We start from the raw sequence: 13,434 nt of genomic DNA on the forward strand, positions 1-13,434 counted from the left end.
AAGTATAACCTGTCTTCTCTTAACCTCAAGGTGAAAACCAAAACAAATAGCCCCATTAGACCACAACCACTAACGGAAAGTAGGAAAGAAAGAGATTCTTTATAAGCAGCATCTCCAGACATATGTGTGTCATTATGTGTTTTTGGTCTTGCTACTCTCCTCCAGTTGTCTGCTTTATATGATTAAAATGGCTGGCAAGACAGAGTGGTTGCCTTTAGAGGGCTTCCAAGGAAAAGTTCTTTTGCAGAGGTTGTTCAGATTTTCTAGTCTCTGCAATCTCTTGTTAGCATTCATTGCTTATCTTTCCCTCTGAATTTTAATTTGCAACAGCAAAGAGAAACAGTACTGTCAGTACAGTGTCTTAGCAAACAAGAGATGTGGTCTATAGATAGTTTATTTCAGTTTAAGATATCCCTTGGTAATATTTTGGGACTTTTTACAAGGGCCTGTGGTAGCAGGATGAGCGATAGTGGCTTTAAACTGAGAGAGGACAGGCTTACATTAATTGTTAGGAATAAATCCTTTATTCAGAGGGTGGTGAGGCACTGGCACAGCCTGCCCAGACAGGATGGGGATGTCCCATCTCTGGAAGTGTTCAAGGCCAGGTTGGATGGGGGAAGATGAAGAAGTATTGCAGGAAATACCACTGTTAACCTGTGGAATATTACTGAGGCAGCTTTGTCCTTGCTTCCTAGGACATTCAAATGATTAGAATCAAACCAGGAATGGCAGGTGGTGGAAGGGGTGATTATTTCCTGCTCTACTGCCTGGCTCTTTGCATTGCCTTAAAAATTATTGAGGGCAGGAGGCTGCTCCGTATCTGTGAGGGAATGTAGCTTAGAGCAAGTGAACTTCTTGTGCAGGGATTTTCTTGTGTGCTTTTGGATGCTATCTTCGTTTGAAGACCCCAAGAAATCATTCTGGGAAGTTAAGTGGTTGAGATGGATTCTTCTCCTACAGCCTCCACACCAGTCAAACTAGCATTTGATTCTTTTATTTTAACACTTTAAAAAAAATAAAACTCACTTTCTCCCCTTTATTTCCATATCAGAACAGTATTGTTTTAGGGTTGGATAAGATGGAATGATGTTGAGTAGGTAAAAAACAGAGTTCTTATAACTATTCCTGGGATTCAGATAGCTGAATTCCCAAGCTGTTGGCATGATCCCATTCCTCCTCCACTTTTTGCATGTTTTCTTTTGTCCCCTCCACTGTTATAGGGAGTGTTTAGCTGTGTCTCAGCCATGGTATCAGAACACTCTGGTGGGTGATGGACAAATTAGCAACAGGAAGGAAGAATACTTGGATTGCTGAGTTTGCCTGGCGTCTCACCTTTTCTGTGGGCAAAGAACATTTTACTGGAAAGACTGAAGATCATATTTTCCAATGCTTGCATGTAATACTGAGCTAATATTCCTCTGTGATCAGCATCAGATCCTCTACTGAACTTCTTATTCTTTTACATGTATTTTTGTATGCTTCTTGCAGCAGCCGGAGTGACTGCTGGTAGGTGTATTTATAGTACTAAATAGCATCCTTGACTTTTATTTATTTGTTCTTCCCAGGATTGTAATTGACAAAACAAAATTTTCTGCAGGTTTTTTTGTTCCATGCTTGTTTTGTAGCCTGATGGGTCATCAGTTCCACCTACTCAGTTCTTGATTTTTTTTTTTAAATTTCCATTCTCCCTTCCTTGCCTTATTTGACTTTTCTGAGCTGTTCCTGTCTCCCTTAATCACATTCTTGGTTTCTAAGTTTATTATTTTAATGATATAATAAGATTCTTTGCAATAAAGACAATTCAGGAAGCTTGCGGTGAAGTCCAGATTTAATGTGATTTTAACAATTTTGAAAACAACAAAAGCAGAAACCTGGTCTGTTGAGGTATGTTAGTAAAGTATTATGCAGGCCTGACAGCTGCAGGATTCAGACTGTGATGTGAGTGGCAAGTGAGTGTCTTGGGTTTGCTTGCCAAGGGTTTGGCTGCTGGGTGGTTTTGGTGAGAAGCTGCCAGAAGCTTCCCCCATGTCCGACTGCAGGATGGCTCCAAGCCAAGGCCATCAGCGATGGCGGCAGCGCCTCTGGGATAAGAGTTAAGAAGGGGAAAAAACGTGCACAATTGCAGCTGGAGAGAGGAGTGAGAGAAACAGCCCTGCAGACGCCCAGGTCAGGGAAGGAGGAGGTGGAGAAGGTGCTCCAGAAGCTGGAGCTGAGGTTCTCTGGCAGGCTGTGGTGAAGGCCATGGTAAGGCAGCTGTGCCCCTGCAGCCCGTGGAGGGCCACGATGGAGCAGAGTTCCACCTGCAGCTGCTGGAGGAGCCTGATGCTTGAAGAAAGCTGTGTGAAGCCCACACTGGAACACGTCTGCTGGCAGGACTTGTGACCCTGCGGTGGGCCTGTGCTGGAGCAGCCTGTTCCTGAAGGATTGCACCCTGTGGAAGGGGCCTGTGCTGGGGCAGTCTGTGAGGAACTGCAGCCCACGGAAAGGACTCACACTGGAGAAGTTTGTGGAGAACTGTCTGCTGTGGGAGCAACCCCACGCTGGAGCAGGGGAAGAGTGTGAGGAGTCCTCTCCCTGAGGAGGAAGGAGCAGCAGAAACAACGTGTGGTGGACTGACTGTAACCACTGTCCCCTTCCCCCTGTGTTGCTGGGGAGGGGAAGGAGGTAGAGAATTCAGGAGTAAAGTTAAACTCAGGAAGAAGGGAGAAGTAGGAAGAATGTCTTTTATGATTTGGTATTAATTTCTCATTATCCTACTCTGATTTGATTGGTAATAAGTTGAACAAATTTCCCCAGGTCGAGTCTGCTTTGCCTGTGATGGTGATTGCTGTGATCTCCCTGTCCTTATCTTGACCCAAGGGTGACTTGTTCCTGGTAGCAGGTGAACAGCAGCAGCTAAGCCCCATATAGCTGCTTACTCATTGCCTCCCACTGTAGAAAGGAATAGGAAAGAGCAAAAGAGGGAAAACAGGAGCTGAGATAGTTTAAGAGGGGAAGCAGAGAAAGCTCCATGTTCAAGCAAAGCAGCAAGAAGAGTTCATTCACAACTCCTTACTGGCAGGCAGATGTCCAGGTATTTCCTGTGAAGCAGGACCTCAGCATCCGTAGTGGTTACTTGGGCAGGCAAACGCCTTAACCCCAAACATCCACCCTTACATCCTCCTTTTTTGCAAGCTTGACTGCTAAGCAGCAAACAAACACTGTGATTATCGTTTGAAGATGCCTGAAGCCTTTGAAATTTCAGATCTTTAAAGCTTAGTGGCTGTTTAACCATGCACTTGGTTTTGCCTGACTTTGGTTTGTTTAAAACTATTGGCAATTTGGGTTCTTTGTTTTGTTTTTTGAAATTGGACAGAGTGAGCAGTGAGGAAACTGTAAGAACACCTACTGAAAAAGCAGCTCTTTTTCTAGTGCAGTCTACAATATTAGTACAGATGCTCAGCTGTGCACATCCGTGAGAGGGAAGGTAGAAAACACATTCATTTGTGGTCTGATCTTGCCCACACTGATGTAAACCCTAGCCACTTTTAAGCAAGCTGTAACCTCTCCAGCTTTATTCTGCAAGACAGAGTAGAATCTGGTTCCTAGTCTTTCATTTACCTTAGAAGTGTCTTATTGATGAAGAGATTAGAAACTTCAGATATGTTTTATTTTATGTCCAGGCAGTAAATCTGGTAATTTTTAGTTTTAGACGTTGAACATAGAGCCTTTAGAAGACAATGTGGTGTTTTTAATTTGAAACCAATGACTGCCGCTCAGTTCAGTCTAGCTCTGGTAATGACCAAGCTGATTTATGGTGGGGAGTATTGTTTTGTAGGTGGTGAAAGTGGGATCAAGGCCAACAGAAATGTTCTGTGAGTAGTATTTAGTCTAGAAAAATCACATCTTGTTGATGAGATATGTCTTTATTTGCTTCCTGTCTGACTCTTGGTAACTGCCTGCTCCAAGTTACTGTCTTGCATGTGGGATCTGAATGGAAATTATCGTGTATCAGCATTTTAGTAGGTGTTGTTTATGCTGTGTTTGAAATGCCTTTTTGCTTGTTTCCTGTGAAGCCTAGGGGTATTTTTCTCACTTTGTTTAGCTAATAAAATCTCTGGATTTCTGGTGCAAAGCACTTGCTCATTGGTGATGCATAGTTTGGCACAATTGAAGGGTCTGCATAAGTTAGTTACTGACATCAGACTTCCTTCAGTGCTGCAACTCCATGGAAAAACTTGCAGAAAATACAGAAAAATTTACAAAACCCCCAAATCCCACACAGAAATCATCCCACAAAAACCCTCACCAAACAAATGAAAAAACCCAAACCCCAAGCACCTTTGTAATGTCACTGATGCCTCCGGTGCTTCACCTTAGGCAGGATTCTCTGGCCCCAGTGCATGTAGTCTGTAAGACTAAAAGTAGAGCTGTTTGTGAAGCAGACAGACTACACAAGCCTGAAATTGGACTGGGGTGAGGGGGCTGTAATTGCCTGATGGGAGAGAGGAGAACTTCAGTGCAGGACGAGAGTCACCTTGTTTGTAGCCAGGCTTTCGCACTTGAGTCTACAAAACTTGTGCATGTAGTTCTTCCTGCACACGTGCAGAATGCCATGTGCTGGACAGCTCTGCTTCCTTCATTGTGCTGACTTTGTTCCCTGCTTGTTTTACCTGGGAAGTTCTCCAGTAGTGCCTTGAGGAGAGCTTGGGGTGCTTGGAAAGCAGGTGTACCCAGTACTGTCAGGAGTGTAGGAGTGAGTACGGCACAGCGGGATGCACTATTGCTGAGGAGATGTGGGGCAGCACCATCTGTTCTGGTTGCCCATGTCATTTATTATCCAGAAAAATAAATATTTTGATATTGGGAAGGCAGTGAGACCTTTGGTAGTATGGATTGCTGCCATGATAAGATCCATGCCTCATTTAATCTTCGGTGCTTTTGCTCTGGTTAGCAGAGGCAGATAACGCTGCTTTTGTAGTCACAGCTTAACCTGTGGCTGTGAAGCAGCACCCTGGAATTCACTGCTTGCCAGGGTGATAGTGCATGTGGAGTGCTGGTGCTTTGTCTCCTGGTCTTGCTGTGTGGGATTACTCCCAGCTCTTTGGGACTGCAGGTTGCAGCACTGCTGATACAAGGTGAGCCTCGGGGGAAAACATGTTTCTGTTCATCGCAGTAAATGAGTACATGGAAGGAAGAGGCAGATAATGAGCACAATTAAACCTAATGCTTAGACAGCAGGGTTGCAAAACTTTATGCTCTATTGGCAGTGGCTTCTTCCTAAATACAGTTTTTCCTCCATGGTGGGGAGTGAGAGGGATTCTATTCCTTCTTGAGAATTGTACTTTGAGAATCATGTTTGTGAGAGTTTTGGCTTCTGTTTTTTTCCTTCTTTTAAACTGCATGATTTGAGTCTACAGCAGGACATTAGCCAGAGCTCAAAGCTCTGAGTAACACTTATGACATGCTTTATAAAAGCCAGACTGGCCTAGGCTATGATTCTTGGCTGGCATGCTGGGCTGAAGAAATACAGGAGAAAACTCCTCAGTGTCAAGTGAAGATGACTCCATTGCAAAAGCCAGGATGTTCTATTAGAGCTGTTGTATGTTTGAATGTGTGGCTTAAAGTTAATTACCAAAAATGCCTCTGTATGTAGCTTGGAAGGATTTTTCATTCTGACTTGAGTCTTTTTTTTCCTTATTTTAAAGGACTAGCTGTGGGCCTTGGCATCGGGGCACTGGCAGAAGTGGCAAAGAAGAGCCTTAGACCTGAGGAACGCAGTGGTAATGGTAAGCCCTTTCAACGTCCTGGCATTTTCTTTTTTTCTCCTCTTTATTTTATTCCCAGACACAGTTTACCTGCATTTGCAAGATTTGTATTCTTTTGAAGGCTGGGTGGTAAGACAGAATAACAGGGGATATGGATAGTTCTTTTATTTTCAGTATTCTTCTTCATCTCTTGGCTCTTCTCCCATCGCAGTACACCACAGCCTCACTGCATAGACAGAGGTCAGAGGAATATTCCAGAGAATGTGTTTGTGCCAGCACAATTTGTACAGCTTTACTTTCTCATAGCCAACCCTGAGGTTGAGTACTATCCCTGTGCCCATTCTTGGATTGTCTTGACTTAACAATTTTTTTAAACTGCCCGGTGAAACCATGCATTTCTATCAGTGCAGAAACTTTAGATGAACCTGTCTGAAAATTTTGTTACTGGTTGCAGTCTGTTTGAAATTAAGGGATGTTCTGCCTAGGAGGAACTTGGAGGATGGCTGCTCTCTTGTAAGAGAGACAAAGCACTTTTTGCTCCTGTTAAATGGAAATTACCTATTTCCAGTATCTGTGTTTTGCTGCCTTCTAAATGATTCCCATAACACGCAAAAAGGCTGTGCTGCGCAAATTGACCTGAGCCTCTTTCCTTTCCAGCTTATTTGAAGTTGGAGGTAAACTGTTCCTAAGTTGTACCTGATTGTGTCATGGTGGCTTTCTTCTAAGCATGTGTTGGTAAAATATTGTGGGGGGTGTGTGGATGAATGGTTTGGGGCATAGAGAATTTAGGTGTTCCTCTCCAGAAAACATGAGATTACTCTGAAGTTTGTGGTTCCATTCACTTGTTTGTTATGCAGGAAAAGCTTTGGTGGGATACTGCAAAATTCAAGGTCTGAAACACTAAAAGAAACGAAGCAACCAAACAAAAAAATCCCAACCAATAGAAATTCCCAAACCGCAAAACACTTCAGGATATGAAACACATTCCCATTAGTGGGAGGCAGGGGTTGTGGATGACTCAAGACTTTGCTTGTATTTGGAATACCAAAGTGCAAATATTAACAGCTAGGCAATACAGAACAGCCCAGCAGAGAAGAAGGATCCTTGGCAAAGAGTTCTTGTTTCTCTCTAAGGCCTGAGGTGTTTGAGGATGGGTGGGTTTCTTTGCTTTGATTTAAGAACATGCACTCAGCCAAACACGGCTCATCCTGTAGAGAATCCTTGAAGGCTTTTTGCTTTCAGCACTTGGGCTGTTTGACAGGTTGTTGATACCTGTTGGAAACTGATGATTTGTGTTGTTTTTAACAGGCAGAATTGCACAACTGTTGGTATTTCCCTGCTTGCCAGAGTATTTTCTCATTGGGCACACCCCAAGTGAAAACATGAGCTTGCACAGCTGGGAAGTTTGAGGGAATAACATGAGTGTTGTTCCTCTCTCTTACAGCATGAGAAGGATTACTATTATTATTATTATTATTATTTTTAATTTAGAGGGCAGAAGACACTTTCTCCTTGCAATGAAAACAATTGCGCCTCTAAACTTTTATCTTCTTGATGGGGAAACGTCTATTTTTCTCTGTCAGAAGCCTGCTTTACAGTCTTGAATCCTGCTTTGGAAAGAGTGATTTTCTTGAACAAACCTTAATTAAAAAATAAGGCAATGAGAACTGCCAACCTCAGTGCTAGGCAGGGAATTAGAAAATGACCTGGCTTTTATTTTTAGGTGTTTGTTTGTCTTTCCTTGTTGCTTCCCCTCTTGCTGTCAAGTCTGCTTAGATAAGATCTTGGAGCAGTGGTTGTAAGGAGAGTAATATCAACAGCGGAACTGAGAATGGGCCAAGAGTGGCAAGTGTGGAGGTGAGGCAAAAGTGAAAGGCTTCCAGCCTCTGTACTCCTCTGGAGCTTCTCAGGCCAAGGACACAGGAGGGTTTCCAGGTGACCCAGGTACAGCCCCTAGCTAGTGTCCCTGGATGTGTTTTCCACAGTATTAGAGTGCTGGTAAGGCTCCAGGAGTGACAGCTGTCTCCATGGGCTCTGCTCCTGCAGAAATGCCCAGCAGAGGATAGGTGTACAGTGGGAGTCCAAGATTCCATTTTCTTACTGCTTTTCTGACAGTACCAGCCTGAGCTGTTCTTGGGGGAAGTCTCATGACATAAGTACCTCTACATTTCTTCAAAAATACTTTTCCTGATTTCAGCTTGAGGCATTTATTCCCGAGTTTTGTGGCTGCCAGCACCATGAGTTTGGGCTGAGAACCTGTCTCTCGTGAGAATGACATATTGTCGTGTTCCTGGGAAGCTGCTGGAGGATGTAATTTCTCTCCCTACTGCTGCAATATTAATAGGAACTTCTTGGCACTCTAGACTTAAACAAGTGAGATGTGTGTATGCCCAAAGGCATGCCTAAGGATTTCACACTCTCATTGGCATCCAGGAGTAATGAGGAAGAGTTTTCTCTTAGTTGCCCTCCTCTTGCCTAGTTAGTACAAACTAAAGTGTCTTCACACCTTTAAAATGGAGTTAAAAACACTGGTCCTTTAGTCCCAGCCCCTTAGCCAGACACTCCTGAGCTACACATGATCCTGATAGCACAGCTTGTACTTCTTCTTTCCATTGCTGTTATCACAGGGACTGCAAATTGGTACTCTCCTGCACATTCCCTAGCAATTGTGCTAGTGCTGATCTGTTTTTTCCTGCTCAGCTTCCCCATCCTGGTTTAGTAGCCACAGGACTCTTCTCTCCCTGCTCTGGATTGTCTCTGTTTCCATAAACAATTCACTTCTTCGGGGATTTAGCCTAGAATAAATATGTCTGGTAAAAGAGTTGAAAGAATTTCATCCTTTTCCATCCAAGCCTGATGTCCTGGGCATAAATTCATTCTGCTGCCAAATTCTTGTAAGTAGGTGCAGATTTCTTTGGGTTTTTTTTGTTTTCTTTTAAGCACTTAAGGCCCTGATTCTGCCATCTTGAGGAGCTTTGGCTCATCATATTTTGTTAAAAAGAGGATGACTGACTTGATTTCGTTTGAATTTTCGTGGTAGGCTGATAACCTCTGTCACTGGTGACCTTCATGGCAGCCTCAGTATTTAAAGTGTGTATGTAAGTACACGCTTGTATGTAAATACAGTATGAGGCCCACACAGGGTGGGAATGGAAAAGTAGAATAAATTCCCAGGAATTAAAATGAGAGTGCCCAAATAAACAGCTGCTGATACAAATATAGAGACTCTGGGTTCAAGGACAACTTTGTCACTTATTAATGATCTGTCCTGGGCAGTTCTTGGGGCACTGCACAAATGCCAGGCTGGACAGAGCCCTGACAGGCTGGCATTTGGCCTGGATTTGAACACAGTGGGATTTTCTTACAAAAGGCAGTCGTTCAATATCCTTGGGTTGTCAGTCTCAAGTGCTTAGGCCATGTTCTTGAGTATTCCCTTGCCTCAAAGTTTCTGTGGCAGATGGTCCTAAAAAAAATACCAAGTCCATTCACTAGTTCTCCATTTTACAGTGGTAAAGAAGGTGGAAAATGCAGCAGTGGGTTGCACCCAGGTTTGGAAAGGTTCATGCTGATTCTGAATTTGGGAAGGAAAGAAAATAAAAGTGGGTTAAGCAGTAGTGAGGGTGTGTTTGCTGCCTGTTCTGTGGAAGAGCTCACAGGCCCAGGCACTGTGGCTGCAGAAGTCTTGATTTCTGAGGTGTCCATGTTGCCTCACCTTGTATGTGATTCTATTTGCCTTTTTTTGCTTTCCCTCGGTAAATAGGTGAAACCAGCTTTGTCCTCTGAAGATGGGGAGGAAATAATGTGAGCCACCAAAAAGGTGCCAGCCCACTGAAAATTGGCCTATTTATTTCTGAACTTGCGGTGGGTTTTCTCCCCACTCCCTTTCCACTCAGCCTTGGAAGCCTGTGTCTGTTTTCTGTCTGCATGCCACTGACATAGTACTGCTTTCCACTCTTGCTCCCAGGTCACCTTCTGTTCATGCACACCCTTGTGGCAAAGTATGTAACCAAGAGCTGCTCCTGTGCTGTTGGCCTGCCTGGTGATCAGGTGTTGCCCCTGGAGGCTTGACTTCAGTGAGAAGCCTGCCAGAAGAGGATTTGGGACTGGCTGTGTTTGGCCCTTGCTCTGATAAGAGTTAAAATTGTCAGGGTTCACTGGCTTCTGATGTGGGTTTAATCATTAACTAACCCCTTTATTCTGTTGCTGACTCAAAGGAGGATGTTTCTGTTTCTGTGTGCAGTGGTGGGAAGGAAGATACGGCTTTGATTCGGTACTTTCCCTAGGTCCTGTGTGTCATCACATACAGGATTTGCCTCATCATTGCTAAGGACACAGTTTTCCTGATAGGACACTTGAGAGACAGTTTTTCAGGTGTGCAAAGCCAGATCCTTCTGCCCTGGGTAGCTCTACGTGTTCAGTCTCTAGGTCTCCTTACATCCATTATCCAGAGCAATATGTGCTCCGAGGATTGCAGTGTGCTGGAAATGGTGAATTCGAGACCTGTCCTGTTTTCCTGTATCTTGCTCTCAAGAGTAGGATGGCTGTCCTGTGTACTTGTGTTTTTATTCCTCTTTTTCCTGTACATTCTTTACCTGGGACAGGGATTCATAGATACATGTCCCACCTACAGTGCCATCTTGCTGCTATCCCACAAAACAGATGAAACAAAGAGGGAGGATGAAGGGCAGGAGAGCAGCCTGTACCTGACACATCTGTGCTCTGCCAGTGGAGAGTTCTGTGCAGTCACTTCTGCAGGGAAGGTCTGTAAGCAGTCCATCTGTTTGCAGGGACTGAAGGGTCTCTGTCAGATCAGTCACATGCATGGCACCTCAAGAAAATGGTACCAAGTTGTGGGAGCTACCAGAGTTTAGACAGCAGCTTCTTCCATCTGTCTCTGTTATCTCTCCTGTCCCCTGGCCAGTCTAAGCCCCTCTGTGTACCTTCCTGAGAGCTACCAGGAGATGGAGAGCATCTCTGGCTGCTCTAGTCAGCACAGACATACCAGTAATTTCCATCTGCTGCCTGAGATATCCAGGACTGTTTTCATCTGCTGTGCCTTTTTGGGTGCTGCTTATTGTTTATGGGGGCTTCAGCTGTTCTGTCCTTTGTTCCTGTAAAGTATTCTGAAAACGATATAGCTGCAAGATCAGCATATTAGCTGTGAGCTCTGCAGCCTGGCTGCAAGGCCTGACCTTCCTCCTGCTTGGCTCTCTGTCAGCAGGAGCTGATCTGCAGCCCCAGCAGAGGAGGTGGGTGGGTGCCTGCCTGCCCCCTCTGTCCCTGTCTACTGGGCATTGCCCTGGAAGGTAGTTCTGGGTTGCTTCTCCCAAAGGGACCACAAACTAGAATCCTTCCCCTCTTCCTTAATAAAAAAAAGGTGAAGTGGAGGGGAAGTGCTTCTTACACCACCCAATCCCCCTGTTGCAGACTTGGAACTGTGGCACTGGTTCGTACCTGGCTGTGTGACCTCTCTAAGCCTGTCAGACATGAGGCTTTACACATGCTTGGGGACAGGAAAGTGTGTGTTCGAGTGTGTATATTTTGGCCCTGTTCTGTCCACATTAAGAGGTTGGAAGAGGCCTGTTGGTTTGTGCCAGTGTGCTTCCAAGGCTTTTCAGGATTCCCCTTTGCTGTGGCTGACTCCTGCTGCCCTTCTGAGGCTATGGCTGTGCTGCAGCCCGTGGTGTGGGACTCAAGACACCTTTGCACAGTGTTTTAGGCTGTGCTGTCTGGCACAGTGAGTTCAAGCACCAGTGTCTACCCAGGATCCCAGACAGTTTGCAGAGCAGCACTGACATTCTTGGAGGCTGTGGCTTGCTGCTCTGGCCCTCAAGCCAACGATGTCAAAGTTGTCTAACGGCACATGTACAACTTCAGTCCGTGCCCCTGGGATTCAGTGAAAGCACTCAGTGTAGTCCTGGTTTGATGTCCCTAGGGAAGGGCAAATCTGTTGAATGTGGGCTAACACAGTGAAGTGGGCTTGCCAGGATAAGGGTGTTCTTCATCCACACTCTCTCCTTGCCCTCAGGGAAGAAAGCAGTGATGGATTCCAGCCCGTTCCTGTCAGAGGCCAATGCAGAACGGATCGTGAGGACGCTGTGCAAGGTCCGGGGAGCAGCACTGAAGCTGGGACAGATGCTGAGCATTCAAGGTAAGTGGCGGCACAGGTCCTCAGCTGTCCTTAGTGCTGCCAGGTGTCACACAGGGTCAGCTGTCTGCAATCAGGCAGCTTCAAGTGAATGTGGAGACTGAACAAATGGCTTTCTCCTGTGAGAGCAGTGATGGAAATGTTTGAGTTCCTCTAATCCCAGTATGAGATAAATAGATGCATGCACTTACACACCAGCACTTTCTCCATGTCTTTACTGTGTGTAACTGAAATTGGTTGACAATAGGGTGACGCTGTGAATTTTAGTGTCTGTGTTACAAGCAGTTGTTAAGAAGCAGAGCTCTGTTACACTCTGATTGCAGGTATCATGCTAGAAAGGAGGAGGGTCACAACAAGAATGTGATTGTGTTCTTTGTTCACCAGAAGTGGTCAAGGTTATGTCCACAGTACTCTCCCATTATAGCAACCTGTTTGTGGTTTACATGCTCTGTGGGCACTGAAGCTTTACTGGAAAGGCCAGTACAGCTGATCATCTTATCAGGAATAAAACACTTGTTTCCATGCTGAGAAGACTTCAAACTGCTGTTTAACCCACTGAGCTCTGAGGCCAGGGACCACAGGTGATGGCATGAGTGACATCAGTGTCTGCACTGAACTGTTAGGTTACCCCTTGAGGATGGCGGGTGTGCTCAGTTCAAACCTTATCTGGATCTTTCCAATTTGCCTTCCTGCCCAGCCTGACAGGGAAGGAAAGAACCAGCCAAAAATAGCTGTAGGACTTGTCTGGAAATAGATTTCAATATGTTTCTGAAACTGAGTGTCTGAAGTGCTCACTTTATTTGCCTTGTGCTGATACTTGAATTTTTGTAGATACTAGCTGATGAGACTGAATCTAGTAGAGTATTAAATACTTTGGGCTCACCAACAAAACAAGATCAGCCCACTGTCGCAGAGAACCCTGACTGGCATTTCATTTGCTAATCAATTGTTTAGCTGAGTGCCAGGCCCATGGCCACCTGGCAGAGCCTGGTGGGAGGTATCAGCTGCTGTGTCAAAGGCTGCCACCCACATGCTGTTTTCTCACCCTCTAGAAACTGCCAGGTGCCACTGATGGCTCAGTGCAGATCCTGTGCTCCTTGCTTTTCAGTGCCTCTGGTATGTGTGCTGAGCAAGCCGTGCCTGGAAATCAGCTCTGCAGTTAAACTCACCTCCATAGGTGGGATTGATTTCAGATTCTCGGGACACCACTGAGTTGTGCCTGCTGTGTGCCCAAGCCTGGTCACAGCTGCCCTAGGCCTGGATGTGAGTGCAGAGGGGGGAGCTGTGAAAGGCTGGCTCTGAGGAGCAGAAGTGCTCTGGATTTTTATAACTTGCCTGCTGTCTCCTAATGTTACGGTGCTCTGGCAGGAGTTCAAATGCTTGCTGATTGACTTCACTCTGGTGTCAGGAACAGGCCTCCAGCAACCTCAGTGGTTGTACCCAGCCTCCATTTGGACTCTTGCTATAAGTGTGTGGACTCTGCTGTGCCTGGCAAGAGCACAGGCCCATGGTGACCTTGCTGGGGAACAGCTGTGGTGA

At 45.3% G+C, this 13,434-nt stretch overlaps 1 protein-coding gene across 3 annotated transcripts in view; it reads left to right on the forward strand.

Annotated features, from left to right (window-relative positions):
- COQ8A (coenzyme Q8A) overlaps positions 1-13,434 on the forward strand; it is a 42,022-nt gene that overhangs the window by 16,855 nt on the left and 11,733 nt on the right. For 2 of the 3 annotated variants that reach the window (XM_066316301.1, XM_066316302.1), the window contains exons 5-6: positions 5,688-5,768; positions 11,776-11,898. In XM_066316301.1, coding sequence (XP_066172398.1) covers positions 5,688-5,768; positions 11,776-11,898 — 204 coding nt within the window. The remainder of the gene's footprint in view (positions 1-5,687; positions 5,769-11,775; positions 11,899-13,434) is intronic. The other variant, XM_066316303.1, reaches the window with a different exon arrangement.

The sequence above is a fragment of the Sylvia atricapilla genome, chromosome 3, assembly GCF_009819655.1.
Source record: "Sylvia atricapilla isolate bSylAtr1 chromosome 3, bSylAtr1.pri, whole genome shotgun sequence".
Classification (NCBI taxonomy): domain Eukaryota; kingdom Metazoa; phylum Chordata; class Aves; order Passeriformes; family Sylviidae; genus Sylvia; species Sylvia atricapilla.